The sequence below is a fragment of the Bos grunniens genome, chromosome 20 (genome assembly GCF_055505025.1).
Source record: "Bos grunniens cultivar Pamir isolate PY7600 chromosome 20, Bosgru_T2T1.0, whole genome shotgun sequence".
Lineage (NCBI taxonomy): Eukaryota > Metazoa > Chordata > Mammalia > Artiodactyla > Bovidae > Bos > Bos grunniens.
The window spans coordinates 64,997,930-65,018,098 of NC_141184.1; the positions used below are offsets into that span (position 1 = coordinate 64,997,930).

General features: G+C 46.4%; 1 protein-coding gene and 2 long non-coding RNA genes across 4 annotated transcripts; 2 read left to right on the forward strand and 1 right to left on the reverse strand.

Annotated features, from left to right (window-relative positions):
- Positions 1–1,029: 1,029 nt before the first annotated feature.
- Positions 1,030–14,834, reverse strand: ENC1 (ectodermal-neural cortex 1). 2 transcript variants are annotated; one of them, XM_086361071.1, is made up of 3 exons: positions 13,311–13,840; positions 7,677–9,489; positions 1,030–3,638 (listed from the first exon to the last, which is right to left on the reverse strand). In XM_086361071.1, the coding sequence occupies exon 2, from the start codon at positions 9,476–9,478 to the stop codon at positions 7,709–7,711; it is 1,770 nt and encodes a 589-aa protein (XP_086217197.1). In that variant the 5' UTR covers positions 9,479–9,489; positions 13,311–13,840; the 3' UTR covers positions 1,030–3,638; positions 7,677–7,708. The 2 variants fall into 2 exon arrangements, 1 of the variants encoding a protein (XP_086217197.1); XR_015148562.1 differs by lacking the exon at positions 7,677–9,489 and having other exon boundaries at positions 13,311–14,834.
- On the forward strand, positions 14,110–15,724 carry LOC147350544 (uncharacterized). The gene is made up of 2 exons (XR_015148564.1): positions 14,110–14,243; positions 15,251–15,724. It is a non-coding gene; the product is annotated as an uncharacterized LOC147350544 (long non-coding RNA).
- A 2,355-nt stretch (positions 15,725–18,079) lies between these two features.
- Positions 18,080–19,800, forward strand: LOC147350545 (uncharacterized). The gene is made up of 2 exons (XR_015148563.1): positions 18,080–18,218; positions 19,588–19,800. It is a non-coding gene; the product is annotated as an uncharacterized LOC147350545 (long non-coding RNA).
- Positions 19,801–20,169: the final 369 nt, after the last annotated feature.

Sequence of the window (20,169 nt, forward strand, 5' to 3'; positions counted from 1 at the left end):
TCCCTACTGATGATAAAGAACTCCTGAGAATGAGAAGTCGGTCCACATCATCTACATGAACTCTTCTCCAGCCTTCTGAGGACTGGCATCAAGGCCTCAGCATCTGAGTCCCATGTGTCCACTAACTCTCCCTTCTCACCAAGTCACATGATGTCATAGATGACGTCACCAGCAGGGCTTCCATGGGTCACAAGCACTGTGTGCCAAGGGACCGGAGGATTCTGCAGTCACTTGTTCTCAAGGCTTGGCTCCGGACCAGCCTCACCCAGCATGGGCCTGAATGACGCTTCTGTAAAACCTGAGGCATCTGCTCTGACATCTTGGTCCAAGTCCAAGGGCAGTAATTGCATTCTGCCTACTTGTGTCTCTCCTAGACTTCTAAGGTAGTATTTACGTCTATCCAAAAAAGATGATGCCCAGTGTTGCTCTGCCCATTAAAACAACAAGGGGTCCACCTTAAGGGATAAAGGAGCATCTGCACGAGACACGACATCCTGAAGTGGGGGCAAGAGGCTTTACGAGGAGCCGGCTGGGATGGCAGCTTTCAACTGGAAAGAAGCTAAGTCAAGAGGGGTTAAACTTATGGTTTTTCGTGCCACTTCAAAGAAATAATATGCATACATTTCCACTTAATTTAAATAACTCTAAGGCAGTGTCAGATGAAAACAGGATTTACCTCCAGCCTCTTTTCTCACAGCTTTCCTAACAAAACATATCCCACGAGGAGTACAAAAACTAAATTCCTTCTATATATTAAGCATGTTGTCTTACCACTGCATAGTACATGACTTTATATTCTAAACCATCAGTAAGCTCAACTGAGGTATATTTTGGGTTTGCTTAAATATTCTAAAAGGCCAACATTTTAAGTTACTTAATGTGCAAAATTGCTCTAATAAATGGATATAACTAAATGGTGAAATAGAGGACACCCAGAAAAATTTGAAATGATCCTCTTTTGAATTCAACTAGAAAAAGCACAATTTTCCAATGCCTAAAATTATATTCAATAATTAGCCATACACACAATGAAGAGAAAATCTCTAATAATTTATTTGACCTTCAGTTTCACATTGTGAAAAAAAAAAATAACAGTTTTACAAAACCTCAAAAATGTAGTAGCAAACAAGTACATATGAACACGAACACTTTACTTCTTCAACTTACACAGTTTTGTATGTGAACCACATACTCAAAATAGTCAAGAGAGGGATATTATTCAGCTCTAATCATTCTTATTCAGACAGGTGTCAAGCCCAGAGAAAAGGGGTCTACACAATTATACCAGAAGTGGAAGGCTGCCCTTTGTTATCCGTTTCCACAGCAACCAGCCCACAGAATAAGAAGAACCTTCTCTGTCTTATGCCAAGGTTTTTGTGTGCACTGTGCTGTGAATTGTATTTGCTTCAAAGTGTACGACATTTCACAGGGTGAGAATGGTCAAGTAGTGAGCCCAAATGCCTCTGTCAATTCAAAGAGCAGGAGTCCAGAAAGTTCCCTGCAGGCTGCGGGCCCACCCTGACCACCGCTCCCTCTGGCTCACACACTGCAATTAATAGAGGATTCAAGGACAGACCACAACTTCGAAACAGCTGCAGAAAATTCACCCTGCTCTCAAAAGCCACGTAGAGACACTCACATCTTGCCAGATTTGCATCATAAACTACGGAGCTGTAACTGCGACAATATACCGCCAGGGTACAATCAGACATTTGCATGGCTTAGAACACATCTAAGAGCGAGGGACTGACTGCTGCAAAGTATTGAGACCCTCCCTTTGATTTCAATGGCTCATTTATTTTGGTCCAAGTATAGCCCACTTATTCACGGCACGGACGGACATGTACAATTAGTCTAATGAATTCAGGTGGAGAGAAATGTGAGGGATTTATCGGTCTTTAGACAATGCAAACACAAAATGTCAAAGGTTATTGGTCTTAAACCCTATTTTCTAAGATACGATATTACGAGAAACAGCAATGGAAGCAGTGTGAGTTGCAAATGCTGGGCTTCCCCGGACACTTGGAGGAAGCACCTATGAGTCTACCACTAATACCTATCACGGCACATGTTTAGCAAACAAGCACTGGAACTAGCAAAGAATGTATTCACAACCCATTCCCAGCTCTCCAGGGAGGCCTCTCAGAAGGGGCCACTGCTTACTGTTCTTTGGTGTTTGGGGGGCCATACGTGTCACTTTCGTGCACCAAAGAGTTCTTTTAGAGACTTACCTAAGAGGGAGTACTGAAGTTTACACTGTACCCCTCTGAATATCACCTTGGAGAACTTTTAGCACTTGCTAAACGCTACAGCAGGAATAGAGAACGACCAGTTTTGGTCAAGCAAATCTGATTGAGTGAATTAATTTCTGTCGGTGAGAGTTCTGTTTTTTCCTGTTACTGGGGTTATGGCCAAGCATTCTCAGAGGGTAATAAATAGATAAATAAATAAACTTTGGACAATGCCTTTACCTGTGCCCTATATACAGAACTAGACCAAAGAATTTCCAGGATTTCAGGATATCACACAAAGGGGAAAAAAAAAACCAAAAAACTGCCAAGTGATTTGGTCCTTTCCAAACTTCAGTAGCTGAGACAGAAGCAAGTAAATCGAACAGGGATGGGAAGGACAGAAAGAAGGCTTCCCTTGCCCCAGGAGCCACTGGCATGACCAGAGCCCACGACACCCCAAAGCTGATTTAAGTTTAAGAAAAAAATGACCTTCATGCTTTCCCTACCTCTAGGATGTAACTTTAAGTTTCTATTTTGTAATCTTTCCCTGTCTTGACATTTACAAAATCTGCCCCCGCCAACCCTGCCCAACCCACCCTCCAGTTATACCCCTAATTGTAACGCCAAAGTTTTCACTTTTGTGCAGCAGAGCACATCACAACGGTCACAAAATTGTGCAAAACGTACAACCATTCACACGCGTCCATACACGTGAAGACAACTATAAGCACTGTTTCAGCATGCAGGATTCAAACAATAAATAGCTAAACCTACAACACATTTCTTACCAGCCAAGGGAAAGTTTAAAGTCACTTATAAATAGAAAAGAACATCTAGCAAACAGCTACCAACAATGTCCCCATTGTTCAGAAGCGTTTCTGGGGAGCACAGCCCTGGGAGATTAGCGTGGAGTCCAGCGGTCCTCACTTCTGCAGCCAGCCCAGCCAGCTCCCCTCCTGGCCCCACAGTCGGGCTTTCAAATCTCCAACAGCAGCTGGTGTGGAGGCTTCAAGCTTGCTCCTCAGAGAGAGGTGACAACCATTTCAAATTTTACACATAAGTGGTGGAACCCATGGAAAATCAAATGCTGAATATGGTACAGCAAGGAAAAAGGGCTGGCTTTTCTCTCCCTTTGAGAAGCTGATTAATGCTGACATTAATCCACAATTACAAGACAAGGACTAGATCACAGGTTTGTTCATTCATATTTAAACCATGTGCTACTCGCACTGAAAATCCCACCCCCTCCCCCACCCCCTTCCTTCATGTCCAGTTAGAAGCATTTACAAGGTGCGGTGGATTGGATGCGAGTCTTGTAGCAACTTCTTTTCCTTTTTCTTGTCTTTCATTCGATTTGGCCTCTCTAAAGTAGAAATCGCATCTTGTCTCATCGAGGGATGGAGTCAGCTAAAATAGAAGAGAAGGAAGATTTTTTGTTAGTCTCAAATCTAAAAAAAAAAAAATTAAACTCAGGACGGAGCTGGTCAATATTGCTTCTAAAGGTCTTAATTACACATTTGGTAGGCAATGTGCAAAGATATTTAAAATGCCAGACTTAAATGAGCACACTTGTGCATTCGTGCATGCAGATGCTCCAGCAAAAACAGAAAAGATCCTCACTTCTTGATTAAACATACATACATGCAAATCAAACCTATATACCTAGGTGCTATTACATCTTCTGCTTCTGATATGCGTAATTCCTCTCCATGGTTAAACAGTGTCACTGTAAAGTGATCACCAGAGGGTCACAAGAGATTCCTTTGCCAACTCACCCCCACCCTCTTTGGCCCATTTACCATAAAGGATTCCAAATTAAATTTATTCACCATATAGAAAGCAGACATATTAATCCTCTTATTTAAATGCATCTCTGCTATTCATTATGGCAGAAATCAGTCTCGCTTCTTTTCACATGACAGCACACCAGGCCTCAGCAGCCAAGGCTGGAGTTTATTCTCCAAGTTCATCAGTCCACACATAGGAGACTCGGGCTGTGGCATGCAGCATTCAGCTTTATCACCTACAGGACTGACCGACTGTCGATGATAAATTCAAGGTGCTGTAAGCACAAGCTTGCAGGTTTCATGAGAACTGGTGGTTTCTCACACCAGCAATCCTTCACACTTGGTTAAGTCTAATTTTACATAAGAAGAGTTCTCAGAGGGCTTTTGTCTTTGAAAAGCTCCCCCTATCTGTTCTTGGAGCACATTTCCAGCCCTAGCATAGGAATCTGCAGCCCCAATGCTGAAATTCCAAGTACAGACAAAGGAATTCAGGAGCGGCTGCTCATCACTCACGGAGTCCTTCTTGCTCTCGGGTGTTCAGAAGTCTGATTCATTCCATTAGCTGTTTCTTCCATTTCAAAACAGTGATTCAAGCTTTCAAGACATTCCTTAGACTACCGTGTCATCCCCTACCCCCACCTCCTTGGAACCTATACATCAACATGAGGCCAAAAGAATGTATCTTGTAACAATATGAAAGTTCAAGATGTTGCACACTCAAACAGAAAAACCAAAAGAAAAGAAACAAACAAACAAAAAAACCCCAAACAAAAACACCTCTACAAAGGGGAGCAGGGGACAAAGTGAACCAAAATCCAAGTGTTGTCAAGCTGGGGCCACAGAGCACCATGAACACGGAGTGAAATCAAAGGCATTTCCTTTCTGTCCCTCCCAGCGCTGACAGAGCAGCAACAGAGAGTTAAAATCACCTTGGTGGATAAGCTTTCAGGCAGAGGGAAACTTTGTGTTAACACTGTATTAATTCAGGTAGCACCTACATTTGGAAGGAAAAGCCAGGCCCCGGAAGCACTTGCAGCTCACGACTGATACCTACACAGTACTTCTTTTAAGTCACTCCATCCGGCTTAAGTGTTTTAACACTATCTTGTGTGCCGTAAACTTTAAAAATTTAAACCAACATTCTCCCCGTCGGAAACTGCAAGAGTGGCTTTGATCAGGCCCACGCCATCCTTTAAAAAGGCAAATCCAGCCCCCTCAAATTTGCTTGTCCTGTGCTTGACTCTCTGGCTAATAGCACCAAGAGTGGAGAGGATATGTTTCGAATATAACCCAACACTTTTTTTGCTCCATTTCCCAGGGGCTGGACATGTGTGATTAAATAGGTTCAAAGACCCAGGAGAGGGTGAATTCAAGTGTTTGCTAACATACTCACTCTGGGCTGAGAAAGAAGGTACCAAAAATGAAGTATAGAGATAACAAGCAGGTAACAGTCATAGAAACCTCATTTTCCCACAACACATAAAGCTAATTCCACTTCAAGGTAAGGTCTAAATTGAAGGGAGGAAAGAAAACTAATAAGAGTATTGAACACTTAATATATTACAGACATGGGCTAGGTATTTTCACCCCTTTCTTTGCTTTTTTCTCATTTATCAATTCATCCAAGTCTAAACTGGGACAGATCTCAAGGAAAGCACAATTCAAATTACTCATTTAACAAAGGGGAAGTGTGAAGTGCAGAGAGGTCCAGACTCCACAGCTGAAGTCTAGAACCAGACACACGTGGTCGCTCTCTTTCTGCTTCCGGTTCCTTACCTTGTTCCAAGGATGCCAAGCCAATCACCACCTGGAAGTATGGCCACTGTCACTGGCAATTTTTAAGGCTCTCCTATGCAAATATAGTCAATTCTGGACTAATACCCATTTTAGCAGGCTGTTAATTGATGCTTCTGCCTAGAAGGTTCTTTAAACTTCCTTTAGAGTTGAGTAATGCATTTATATGGCAAATGAAATAACCCCTTTCAGAGCATTTGTTTATTCAGGATTACTGAGATGCCAGCAAGGCTGCAAAAACCAGTTTGGTTTGGAACAGTTACCCCATTCGCTCCCCAGAGGACGGTCCCGACAGTTCCTGCACCCATGACGGTGTCTCAGTACAGGTAAGCATTACGTTACGAAGAACTGTACCAATTGTAACAGGCGGGAGGAGATGAAGAAGAAATGAAAGAAATAGGAAGATTACATATGAAAGGGAGGTCAATTTTACTGGTGTTTCTAAAGGAGCTGTAAGAGATGAGTGAAGAGAAGACAAATGAAGAGTCCAAACCCCCTCTTTGCTGGACGGTCCCCTTGAAAGGTGTGAAGCATACTAAACACAGAACCAAACCTTTCCAAGTAATGAGTTCATTTTCACAAGCAGCTCCTCCAAAGCAGATTCTTAAACTTCATCCTCTTATTATTAGTAACGAGCCCTCTAGTCACCAAAACAAATCAACCCATTCCATGTGCTCTGTGCTACGCTTACACATGCTTAAGTGACTTCGGGGCCAATCCTGAGAGTGCTTTACAAGGAAGCAAGGCAGCCATTAGCTCCCTGAACCCTGAACTGTGAAGGCCTATTAATTATTTGAACCAAGAGTATGATACACTCTTAAGTACACAAGACAACCATTATGTACTCAGATATATGACACAGAAACACAACTTTTGTTCACCCTGACAATGGGGTCAGCCTGAATGATTAACTCTGAAAAGCTGCAGGGAGGGCGGTTTGGACGGCTCTGTGTCCACGCATCAGACAAGCTCACGCAACGCAGGTGCAACTTTTTCCAAGGACAGACCCAGATTTCACAAAAGTTAGTGAATGCCCTAAAGGCGGCAGTTTGGGGATGGGGGGACGGGGGGACATTTTAAATAAGTTAATAAATAATTTTGCACAGAATACACTGGGAATAATTTTCAGCATTCGATTTTTGAAACCCTACTTCATTTCAAAAAGGGTTTGAGGAAGCTCAATCTAAATGTCAACAATTATCTCCTGGGGTGATACCAATGTGAAGTGTACTAAGTGCCCATTTGGCATGAGCTGAAGTGCTTACACTTTGCAGCCAGACTGCCTGGGTTGAGGTCTTGACCAACCTTTCTGGCTGCTAAGCCCTATGACCTCAGGCAACTTACGTAACCCCTATGTACATCAGGTGTTCTCATCTATAAAGTGCTCCTGTAATAATACCCCACAGGGTTGTTGTGGGGACCAAATGAAAAGATCCATGTGAAACACACTGCCCAACAGCCAGCAAATGGGGAAGGCTCAGAAGACATCAGCTGGCATTATTATTAACATAGGTCAGGGTTCCCAACCAGATCATAATTAGAACCACTGAAGAACTTTCTAAAAATGCTAATGCCTGGGACCCATCCAGACCCAACAAACCCAGCCTCTGGGGTGTGCAGATTTTGGAAAGCTCTTTGGCAGATTCCGAGGCTCGTTAGAGGCTGAGAACCACTGGCTGATGATCTGGGGGGGGATTGCAGCTGTGATCAACACAAGTGTTTAAGCTTTGGGGTGCAAGTGCTTTTATTGGTATAGTTTGTGTGGTACCTCTATAGGATGGGCTATATGGAGCCTGTCTTATCCCACATACGAGCTTACACAGCTCACTCAACTAAACAGATACTTACAGCTAAGCTGACTTACCTCATGCTCACTCTCTCTAGGATGCAAGGCATTTAAGAAGGCAGATGTTTCCAGGTGCTGACAAACGCAGTAGGGATCAGTGAGTACGGGACTGTGGTGATGCTGTTCCACGCGTCCAATGTTGGGTCGTAGCAGTCCAGAGTTTTGCATCGCTGAATGCCAAAGTAACCTCCAACCACGTACAGTTTGTTTCCGGAGGCCACGGCATGGCAGCTCATGCGCTTTGCCGTCACGTCTCCCACCTTGGTCCACTGGTACGTCTCGCTGTTGAATTTATATGCAGAGCAGGCGGAGAACTCGGTATCTCCCCCCATAATAAAAATCTGGTTGCCCAGCACAGCTGCCGCCGTGTAACGCCAGGGCTGGGGACAGGTGGCTGGGACCGTCCACCTGTTTTCACACTGATCGTAACACTGAACTTTGGGGAGCTTGTCATGACTGACGCTGGTACCCCCAAAAGCAAACAGCTTGAGCTTGGCGCTCACCACTGCGGCGTTGCTGACCCCTTCTCGGAGGGGAGCCACCATGGTCCATTTGTTGGTTGTGGGGTCGTAATGTTCCACTTGCTTCAGAGAGACTGAGGGGGAGGCTGGGAGGCAGCCAGTGGCGGCAGTGTGGCCCCCAACCACATACAGGCAGTGCTTGAGCTCAGCAGAGCCGTGGCCAAACCTGGCCACCAGCATGGGGGCCGCCTTGGACCACTCCTCATGCAGGGTATCATATACCCAGACGTCTTTTGAGACCCCATTCTCAGACCCTCGCCCCCCAGTAATGTATACTTTGCAGCCAATTGCACACGCACTGAATTCTTTTCTCGGGCTTGGGATGTCAGCCTTGGGAATGATCTCTTTGGCCTTCTGGTCGACCAGATAGAGTTTGTCACACATGAAAGTCTGTCCTCCCAAGAGGAAGAGGGCATGGCCAGTTTTCCGGGGCCGGGCACAGAGGCTGGTCACCACACCGTCGTTCTGCAGGATTTTCAGTTTGCACCTGATGGCCTCTTCCACGATCTCCTTGCTCTTCCTCTGCTTGGTGATGAGTTCTTCCATGGCCACGTTCTCCATGAGATAGATGGCCGGCAGCAGCGCCAGCCGCACCGTCTGCAACAGCTCTGGGAGGTAGCAGTAGCGCTTCTTTAGGTCGTAGCTGATCCAGTTAATTGCAGACTCATACACAAGTCTTTCGTCTTCGGTCTCCAGCTCTTCACTGGACAAGAGCTGCACTACCATGTCCTGGGGCAGCTGGAGGAAATCTTCGTTCTTCCTGATGGTCTGGAAGTTGCTGAGACACATCCGCCAGGAGAGCTCGTACAGCTTGGTGCACTGGTGCGCGTCGGACAGCAGCAGCATGCCCAAGCAGTTGGTGGGGTGCAGGTTCTTTTCCAGGAACTCAGCACACGCATCCCGGATGTCTTGAAACTCCAGCATGTCGCCAGCTTCCAGGAGTGATTCTGCATTCTCTTCATTGATTATGACCCGGGAGGAGTAGGCATAGTCGAGGAGCAGCTCCAAGACTTCTGGGTGGATGGAATTGTCGAAGTTGACTTCACTGTCCTGGCTCTCTTTCAGGCCCCCGCTGAACATGGCTTCGAAGTAGCGGCTGCACGCAGCCAGCACTGCCCGGTGACAAGGGAAGGTCCTGTTGCCCGCGTGGAGAAGAACATCAGTGAAGAGGCGCTGCTGGCGTAACAGGTTCAGGTGAGTGAGGACACTGTCCGCATAGGAGGACTTGTGGAACAGGTAGATGTTGATGGAGCCACTGCTGGCCCTGGACTTGCGGTTCTCGTGCACACTGACAGACATTGTTTCCACTCCTGGAAAAAACCATACACAACTACTGAACAGTGATGCTCCCAGTGTTCGGAACAGCCGAGCCAAAGCCACAATCGAAACCAGAAGACAAAAGACACCAGGGAACAGAATACTTCGCTGTGGGCCCCGCTGCCTACATTCTGAATAATGGATGGCCAGGCCTATCCAAAGCCAGAGACAGTTACCTATAAGGAAAGGCACTCACACTACTGTTGAGCTATGTGAACTATACGTTGTTTAGAAAAAAAAAAGTCACTGCTCAAGAGCAGGTTCATCTTGGAAAACCTGATTGCCAACTTTCAGGATGTTGAAGTTCCTGAGAATGTAAGTCAGCAAAAGCCAAGAGGATCAAGGTCTCATTCTCACAGGTCCCTGCCCTGGTCCAGCTGATTCAGGGTTGGTCACTTGCAATGCCAGGCCTCCAGCTCTCGTAACGCCACGATGGGCACAAGTTTTAATGCCCAACATAAAGCCATGTGTAAGACAAATACCTACTAATTAATTCCATTAAGAATTCCTTTGGTAATATCCACTGTCTTTACCAAAGTGTAGGTACAGTAAATGGGAAATGTAACACTAAAACCACAGGTGTAAGCCAACTTCTGAAGTGACCAAACATTTACTTAACATTACAAATCATTTCTAACCAGACACCTCTACCACTTCAGTCCTAAAAGAGCCCCAATATAAACATGACCATATACTGATCAGCAAGCTATCCTGGAAACACCGAATAGACTCTGGCCTCACTTACCACCCACCTTTTCTGCTCTGGCCAGCTTCCAAAATGGGGATTTGTGCCCAGAAAAGAAAGACTAGTTTGAGTAGCAAACTCAGGAGTTCTGTTGTTCTGTTCTCCCTGCTTTAAATCAATTCTTAGAAAACTAGCTGCAAGAACAAAGGGTGTATCCACTGCTCTCTCTCGATTACACAGGGATCAATCACCAGGACCATCCCTGGGTGCCTCCAAATGCTGGCACCTGCATATAGGGAGATCAGAATGCAAATGTTACTTTATCTAAATCAAAACACACATACACACGTGTGTGTATATGTGTGTTGCCAGCCATTGTTAACTTAGGGTCACTCTAGAATTTATTTGCCGACTACAGTGCTTTCCTCAGTATCTAAATGGGAATTATAGCAGAACCGAATCGACTCTTTGGCTTTCCTCAGTAATCAAAGTGTAGGCTAAAGTTACAGGACATGCCTATCACCTATCTTCAAAAATTGAATTATCTTCTTCTTTTTTAACCCTACCCTTCTGTTAAGTCAAAGGAATAAAGGCTTCAAGAACCCGCCTGTCAGAGGATTTGTAGGGAAGCTGTTTATTCCAGGACGGTGAACTGCATCGATACAGTATCTGTTCCAAAGTAGGAACAGCCAGTCCTTACCAGCCTTGTTTCCTTCAACCTGACCAGCGGAGGCAAGGGAGGCACAGAGAACAACAGAGGCAGGTGCCTTTGACACACCCGGTCTATACTATTAGGAGTTGCAACTTGTTTTCTTTTATTTTAGGCATGTAACTTTTCATCATGAGTAAACATGATTTACTGGAGAAGAAAATAAACAAGAGTCCTAGGGCTCTGGTGTTAAGACTTTAGGAAGCACCCATCAATCTCCACAGTGACCTGAGCTGTGACAAATGGTGAAGAGGCCAGCATCACCCCCACCTCAAGCTAAGCCTCTAAGGTCTAGTCCAGGTTACCCAAGGCCCAATGCTCCAAAGAGCAACCGACAGGACCCTATGTAAATGCACCAGGTTCTCCAATGTTCAAACCTGAATTAGCATCCCTGCTGTTCAACTGCTGTAGTCATCATGTGCGTGAGCACATTCAACCTTAAGTACTTTGAAGAAGAGTTTTAGCCTAAACCTCAAAAAATGGTATAAATACTCTTATGTCTTATATAGAAACTTGCAAGAATTCCAAATGAGTAGCTATGCTTTTTAACTTTTTTAACTAATGCTTCCAAAGCAATCTCAAAAGCTGCCTCCCTTGGATGGACCTAGAGATTATCATACAAAGTAAGTCAGATAAAGACAAATGTCATATGATATTGCTTAATGGAAAACCTTTCTTAAAAAAGATAGAAATGAACTTATTTACAAAACAGAAATAGACACATAGAAAACAAACTTAGAGTTACCAAGGGGAAAGGAGGAATAAATTAGGAGTTTAGGATTAAAATACACACACTACTATAGACAGCCAACAAGGACCTACTGTATAGCATATATACTCAATGTCCTGCAATAGCCTATAATGGAAAAGAATTCATAAACGTGTGTGTATTCTGAACACTTTGCTGTATACCTGAAACTAACAACATTGTAAATCAACTGTATTTCAATTAAAAAAAAAAAAAAGCTGCCTTCTTTCTGGCTGAGAGTGAATGCAGCTGACAGAAGAATGAGGCTCTTGCACAAGGTACAGAAGCACCAGAGTGCCTGCAGATTGAGCTGGAATCACACCCACCAGGCCCAGAAGGCATTTCCCTGAGCAGTGTAAAACAACACTCATAGCCAGGCTTACACTTAACATAACAGTTTAGAAGACTGTGGGATATAGGATCTGCATCTCTTTACAGCCTGTGTTTATGCTCCTGGATTTCCCAAGTAGGTTCAAAAGCCAGCAGAAGAGCCTAGTCTGTCATCTTGGACGCCACCCAAATGGAGAAGTGTGTCACAGTCAAAATCCAACAATCTTGCAGGAATATTTGATTAAAAGGTACACTTGAAGACCCAAGGGAGACAACTTGCCTTTTGGTTTAAAAATATGCAAACATGAAAACATCAGCAGAAACCATGTGTACAGCCTCTAAACACACCTTCAACACAGAATGAATCATCCTTCTGGCATTTTTTAAGCCCCCAGAGAAATAATATTTGCATGCCAAGTAAGTGGCCAAAAAACGCACACATATACTTAACCTGCCTCTACAAAGAAGAAGGGGAAAAGGGCTGCTATTACCAGTGAACATCAAAAGGAATTCTGGCTACAGTAACTTCAGTTCACTTAATGCTCTTTAACCAGGATCTCAGCCTCCAATACTTAGCAGCGCGTCACATTTCTTTAAGTTTTGAACCTGATCTCCAGGCCATCAAAGGAGAAACTAGGCAGATTTTCTCAGGCAATTTACATTATTGATAACAAAGGAACAACACTATAAAGAGACTGTTAACAAGAAAAGCATTTTACTATAGAGTCCTCTATAGCACTCTTAACGCTCTTTAACACACGGCCATGCCTGTGAGGGCGACACAAGATACATGCCAAGTTCAGTGGTTCATCTCCACCCCGCCTACCAATTCCTATCCTTCGAAACTAAGCCTGTTAAAGCTAAACAACTTGAATGACAAAAACCTAATTTTTTAGAAAGCAGTTTTCATTCATTCCCCACAGACATCTGGCCGCAGTGAACACGCCCTCACTAGGGGTGTCTGTGCGTGACCCGAGTGCCGCGTAGGGTGCAAGGGGCACAAACAATCCCGCGCGCTCGGCACGGCTCTTCCCACGGAGGGGAATGGGGCGGCGGGGGGCTGTCGATCGCATCCTGGCTGAGCTCCTCTCTCCCCAGCGGCTCGTCCGGGCGGCGGAGAGGAGGCCCCTCGGGCAGTGCCCGGCTCCAAGCGCTTGTCCTAGGAGCGCAGCCGCGGGCCGGGGTCTCCGCCCGAGAACAGTTCCCCACCGCCACCTAAGTCGGAGCTCCCGGCTCCGCGGTGCGCGCCCGCGCGCACACACACACACAAACACACGCACACTAGGCAGCCCCTGAAACCCGCGGCGCCCGCAACAGGTCCGCGGCGGTGGCGGAGACTTACAGCAGTGGCGGCCGGCCACAGTGCACAACCAGTTAGTTGGGTCTGGCCTCGGTAACCCGGCGGGGAGGCGACGGAGCAGACGTCTCAGCCCCAGGGAGCAACAGCGACTGCCCTGGCGAAAGGAGCGCGCATGGGGCTCCGGGTCGCTGGCTGGTTACCGCGGGCTGATCGCCGCGGTCTCAAGATTCCCAGGTCAAGGACTCTGGGCCTGCCACCCGCGGAGCAGCTCCCGGAGGGCGCTCGGGAGGGAAGAGCGAGCCAGCGGCCGCAGGCGCCGCGGAAGGAGGCGGGCTGAACGCTCGGGGGTGGGAGCTGGAAAGAGCCGTGCGCGCCGGCGGCCGCCTGGCGTCTCCACTCGGTCTCTGCAGCGCCTCAGCCGCGCCGCCTCCTCTCCGGCTGCCCGAGCAGTCAGCGCCCAGCAGCCCAGCGCCCGGCTATAAGCGGCGAGACGGGGAGGGGAGGGAGGGGAGGAGAGGGGAGGGGAGAGGGCGCGTAGGCAAAAAGTGACACCAGGGGAGGGAGGGAGGAAGCGCGTGAAAGCGGCCGGCGGAGGAGGAGGAGGAGGAAGGGGAGGAGAGCGTGTCGGGGGAGTTAATCGAGAGAGGAAGCGGGGGAGGGGGCTGTGGCAAGTAGAGAGAGAGACAAAGCGGATGCGAAATCTCAGCGACGAGCAGCTGCAACCTTCGGGAATCGCGAGTAAAACAAGTTTTCCTGGGTAGCTGTGTCTGCGTCTTGAGCAGAGTCCGGTGCTGAGGGACCTTTCTGGGGTGGGTGGGGACAGCGCGGCCCCCCAGGTGTGCTCTCTGCGTTGCGGGAGCCGACGTGAGGCTCGGCAAAGAGAGACAAGGGGCGAGACGGGTGTTAGTGGTTCGCGCCCTGGGCGCACACAGCCTGCCCGCTGGGCGAGATACCTGGAAAGAGGACAGTGGCGAGGTATGAACACAATTTTGGACACTGTAGGAACTCCGCAGGTTGGGCAAAGCCAGGCTGTAGGGCTTCTCTGTAGGGCACGGGACCAGAAGGACTCGAGCCCCGAGCGCTTCCTGCCCCCACGTACTCCCCCCCCCCTACCCCACCCCACCCACCGCGGGTGCGGCACCCGCGGCCGGAATCTGCCCCACGCCGCCCTGGGCAGCAGCAGCCGGGCGCTGTCCGGCGGAGCGCGCACCACGTGCTTTGCAGCCAATCGCCGTGGCCGCTTCATTCAAAACGAACTGCTCCAAGGAGTGGCCACGCCGCCACCTCTCCGTAGTGATAAACCTTTAATCGCCCCCTCAGACCCGGCCCTTTCCTGTCTTTTATCTCCAGGTTGTGTTAGGTAGGAGTTCAGCAGAGAAATGGTTCAGCCCATACACGTTTGAAGCGCCGCGTGCCACGAAAAGGAAAAGTGATCAGAAAATCTCGAACGGCAATCACTATTTATGAAACCCATTTTTGATCTTTGTACCAAGGGCTTATCTTTCCACTGGGAGCTGAAATGCCTGTTTTTCTTTTTATTGGCCATTTGGAATAAAGTATATGAATGAACTGTAGAGATTACCGGTCCAGCCCCCCGCCCTTTTTTTTACGGATTGGGAATCTGAGGCCCAGGGAGATCTGAAGTGAACTGTCCAGCTCGAAGGCACACGGCTACTTGCAATGGCTAGAATGGAGATCCTCACTTCCCAGCTTTCTTTTAAATATTAGACGCAGAAATGGTTTAACAGGCAGAGGAGGCTACCCCCGGCGCGCCCAGAATCCAGAGACTAGAAATCAAGGCCCTCTAGGTCCTTTAACCCCACTTTCCTATAACCACGATCCCTCCAGGTATTCGCGCTGAGAAATTTCGCTCCTTGCAAACAAAGGAAGACAGTGCCCTCTGAAGTCCTTTGTTCGCATTAACTCGTCAGCTTCACCACGAGCCTTTACAGATCTGCTTCATATTTTAACTTATTATGCAGAGTCGCGGCTCCAGACTGCTCCACAAAGCCAGAGAGGCCAGATCGGTTACCGGTCAGACCTACGTGCAGGGGGTCTACCAGCTGCAAGGTAAAGAGACCGGGTATGTTGCGAGCCGACCCCTGGTTCCTAAAGATGTGGATAAAAATCAGCGAAGACAGAGAAAGGCCGCAGATATTGGAGATAGGTGCTGAAAAGCCGAGAGGTAAACGTGTTGTATTGCACAGATGTCTTTTAAAAAAACATGTTTTCTTAGCCTGCGGCAAGGTGTGGGGGAAGGTAATCAGTGCAGCCTCTGGAGGCACCTCCTCCTAGCGCTTTATCTCTCTGGACTGCGGGTCAAAAACAAGCAGGTTGGTTCTGAAGACCAAATGTTAATAATATCTGCCCTGGAAGGTGGGACTGGGGTGGGGGCTGGTATTCTGTGTAAGAGATTATATACTTTTTCTCATTAAAGAGAAGTATTTCCTTCTTATTTCAGTTACTTACCAAATCTACTGGGACCTGTACCTAGATGACCCTGCCTAGGAATAACACATGTCCTCAGTTCATTTCGTTGGCTGGAGATTTTGCCACAGGAAGCCGCTGAGCTAAGAACAGGCCATCTGTTTCTGTTGCGTCTTTACCACTCAGAAAATGCAGAGTGTCCTTAAACAGGGGGTGGGGGGACAGCAAAGTTTACATGTCTTTGCAAATAGCTCAGCAGGCAGGACTGAGAAAAGAGAGAACTCCATCTGGCCATTCTGTCATCCACCCATGTGGTTTTCCTGTATCTTTTCTACCTAACGTGGCCACCTTTCTACACTTGAAGAAAAGAGAAGGGGAAAAAAAGTTGTGGTCTGGAAAATCTTGAATGTATTTAGTGACTGTATACATTCACTTCATCTGCCTTAGGGAGATAAGCAGCATGGAGGAAGGGAAAAGAAATTACTTATTCTATAGGTTATAAAAACTGGAAGACAAATGACCTACAAACCGTACCCTGGTTTGCTTGAGCCGATGCATGGTAAGTTTTCAGGCCTATAGGCAGTTTCTAATGTTTACTTCACAGCTGAAAGTGATTTGGCAATTTAGGATCACAGCCATTCAAACTGTTATTCCTCCAGTGTCTCTCAGCCAATCCTAAAGGTAGTTCTTATCACTTCACTTACTGGAAGAAAAGATGAGCAAGTCTTGTATTTATACAGGAAGAACTCTCTAGATAGACTTGTGATCAAACCGGATGATATAGGCTTCGGAGATATAAGTCATAAACATCTTGGGAAACTCTACAGACTTCCCTGTGGTACAATGGCCACCACCTCCCTCAAGATGTTAGGCCGGTCCCCTGGGCCCCTGGGAGCTGGTCTTCGCCTCTGCCTTGTGACACCAAACCAAGGTCTCGTTTTTAATGCTATTAGGAAGCTGTGCCAAGGCTTTGGCCTTGTTATCTCCCTTAACAATGTTATTTTGTTAGGCTGCAAAATAAGCAGCATGGGGTTAAATGTATTAGCTGCCTTCAAACCTAATTTATCTTCATTCCATCCTAATTTACACTTGGGCTGAATTAATGAGAATGATTTAATTAACACCCTGCGACCATAGTACCAGGAACAGGACAGCTCAGGGGATTAGACCAAGCAGTGGGCTAAGCAGCTGCCATCCTGCCTCCTGCGGTCCCCTGAAAGCCCCACCCGCCTTTCAGGCACACTGCAGGCCCGTCTTCCAAAAGTGCCCTCTTTGTTCTTCGCTCCTCTTTTGGAGTGTGTGAAAGGAGGATGGCGTGGCTTTCCTTCCTCGTGTGGTTGTGAGATAGGCTTGTGAAGTCAGTGTGGCCTGGGGCCCTGACAGAGGTTTGTGCTCTTCCTCCCCGAGTGTCAGATTCTCTCTGAAAGTGAACACCCAGCCGGAGGTGACATGCCACACCTCCCAGCCCTCCCCCGGTCCATCGTGGGTCACGTGAGCGCAGGCATGCATGTGTCCTGGGCTCAGCACCTGTGGGAGGAAAGAGAGGGCAGGAGGATGGGCCGGGAGAGAAGCTGAGCTGGGATGCAGCCTCGGTCAGAAACGACGCTGTGGAGCTGTCCCCAGGCAAGCTGAGAAGGCCAGGCTGTAGACGGCTGTATTGCCAGTTGCTGAAGGCAGGCTGCCCAGGAGAGGAGCCGTGGCACGCTCATGCTCATGTTCCCCAGAGGCCGTTCTGAGGGCTGCGGTAGCACCCCCAGGGCCAGGCAAGACGTCCTTCATTCTCCAAGGAGATTCTGAGGCGCTCAGTGCAGTGCCTGCTTTGACTCTTCACCCTCACACACAGACACAAGCCTACAAACCTACAGAAGTGAGGCTTCAGTTCCTACCAGCAATACTCTTTAATAAAAAGAAGAATTTTTTTTTGACTATTGATTAGAAAGACAAGCATAGGAAAAAGTAAAGTAATCAATGCAAGAAGTCATCAGCATTGTTCAAGGCAATTATTTGTCTCTCTGGGAAGAAACAAGAGGTCTAAACTGATAGTTGTCTGAATTTTGGTTTACCACCTGCTGCATTTATATCTTTTTAACTGTATTTGCGTTAAACATGTCATGATAAACTTTGAGAGTATTCTTAGAATTGGATCCAAATTGGCATGGTCATATCAAAGTTTTTACTTGTTTCCTAAAAGCTTCTGTTGGAGAAGAAATGGCAACCCACTCCTGTATTCTTGCCCAGAGAACTCCATGGACAGAGGAGCCTGGTGGGCTGCAGTCCATGGGGTCATGAAGAGTTGGACACTACTGATGTGACTTTAGCACGCGAGGCCATTGTATGTGTGACTACTTTACATGTATTTTGTGAATTAAGTTGGATTATAGTGTGACTTTTTAGTTTCCAATTCCAGTTGCTTGTTGCTGCTGTGTACGAATACAGGGGACTTGTGTATAATGATGTCTAACGGAAAGTCGTGTGACCTTTCAGCGCTGAGCACCACCATGGGACTGCACGCCTCTCTTCAAGGTTAGAGCTGGGTAATTCATTCTTTCTATGAGACTGTCGCTTTCCACACCCCCAAGTGACATGGCAAGCGGTACTTTATTGACTGCTTACGGGGCTGCAGAGGGACGCATTTGAGGCACTTTTGCTTGGTATTTCTCCGTAAGCTCCCGGTCATTAGTAAATCAAGCCATTCAGACTTGTTACTTCTATTGCAGGGCCGTTTAAAACAAAGATCTTCACAACCTGTGGTGGGTTATTGATTTTAGGGTCAAGCTTTTAAAGCTGCATTTATTATTTTCTGTCTGATCACAAAAGCACTATATGGTAGAAGGTTGGGGAAAAAAACAGAAAAGTGAAAAATTAGAGATAATGACACTTAGCATTTAAATCCTAGTCTTTCTGTATCCACATGGTATTTTATTTTTGGCAGTTAATTGGTTAAGGCAGAGACTCTGGAACCAAGCTGGAATTCCTGCTTTGACATTTACTAGTGAGGTGTTTGGAGGCCAAGTATGGTAATACCTGGGTGCCTTAGCTTCCCAGGTTGCAGTATGAGCTAATAACCGTACCTGGCTCAGAGGGTTGTTTGGCTCCTTAATAAATTAGCATATGTAAAGTGAGTAGAACAGAGCCCGGCTAGTGGTAAGTGCTATATAATGGCTCCTTTTATGATTCTGTAGTCAACTGTTTGAGAATGATATTCCTACAACCCCATAGTTTTTTCCTAGGAATTCTCCTAATAAAGACTTGAATCCTTATCAAAGCTGCTATTCATATTTCTACAACCTGTCCAATAGCACTGGATTAAAGGACATTTCCAGTCTTGAATTAATTTATTAATACATACGATTTTGGAGTGTTTATCTGAGGCTGTGCTTCTCTCAAACCCAACTTGTACAAGAAACACTCAAATTCATGGGAGTCACCGCTGCTTCCTTCCACCTCTTACTGACACTTTGTTCTTTTTGTCCTGATTGTTCTTCTGTTGATGATGGAGAAACAATTCTTCACCTTCCATCATCTTAAAAACTAAGCAGATGAAAGGGGAAAGTATTTAAGAAATCATATTTTTTTAAAAGCAGTATTTAGAAGGCAGCAGGCCAAAAACAGTGCATAAATGAATCACAGCCCTGCTTCTTCCTGCCCTGAGGTTCTGGTAGAGGACCCTAGGTAAAAGCTCACTCCTATCTGTCAGAATCACACCAGGACCTCTGCAGGGTGAGGCCTTTCACAGCCCAGGGGCATCTGAAACCATTTTCCTTTGCTTCTCCATAATTTTTGAGTGTCCCAAGGCCCCTGGATCTAAACTCTTAATTTGTCCTAAGTAATTACATTGAAGAATTAACCGTTGTTCCAAGCAGTGAAAATGAAGGTTTTCTTTGGCCTATAGGCTTTGCTACAGAGCAAGACGCCAGGTCTGAGCATGTCTGGGCATGAAAAAGGGGCCAGAAGAAGGGACTTTTGTGGTCCATGAGCTCCTACCTTTGAATGAATGAATATTAAGAGGATTTTATGGCACACTGTGAGCACACACTTGACTCAGACCCGAGTCTGAAATCAGGAAGCTACAAGTCAGAATAAAGAAAGAATGAGCAAGAAGAGAGAGATGCTGGTGAGTGTGTTGTCTTTAAGTTCTTGGAACTGTTTCTCCTCGTGATTTTGAAAATACAGCCTGAACAAGGATATACTCAGCTATTAAAAAGAATGCATTTGAATCAGTTCTAAAGAGGTGGATGAAACTGGAGCCTATTATAGAGAGTGAAGTAAGTCAGAAAGAAAAACACCAATACAGTATATTAACGCATATATATGGAATTTAGAAAGATGTAAACAATGACCCTATATGCAAAACAGCAAAAGAGACACAGATGTAAAGAACAGACTTTTGGACTCTGTGGGAGAAGGTGAGGGTGATTTGAGGATGATTTGAGAGAATAGCATTGAAACATGTATATTATCATATGTGAAACAG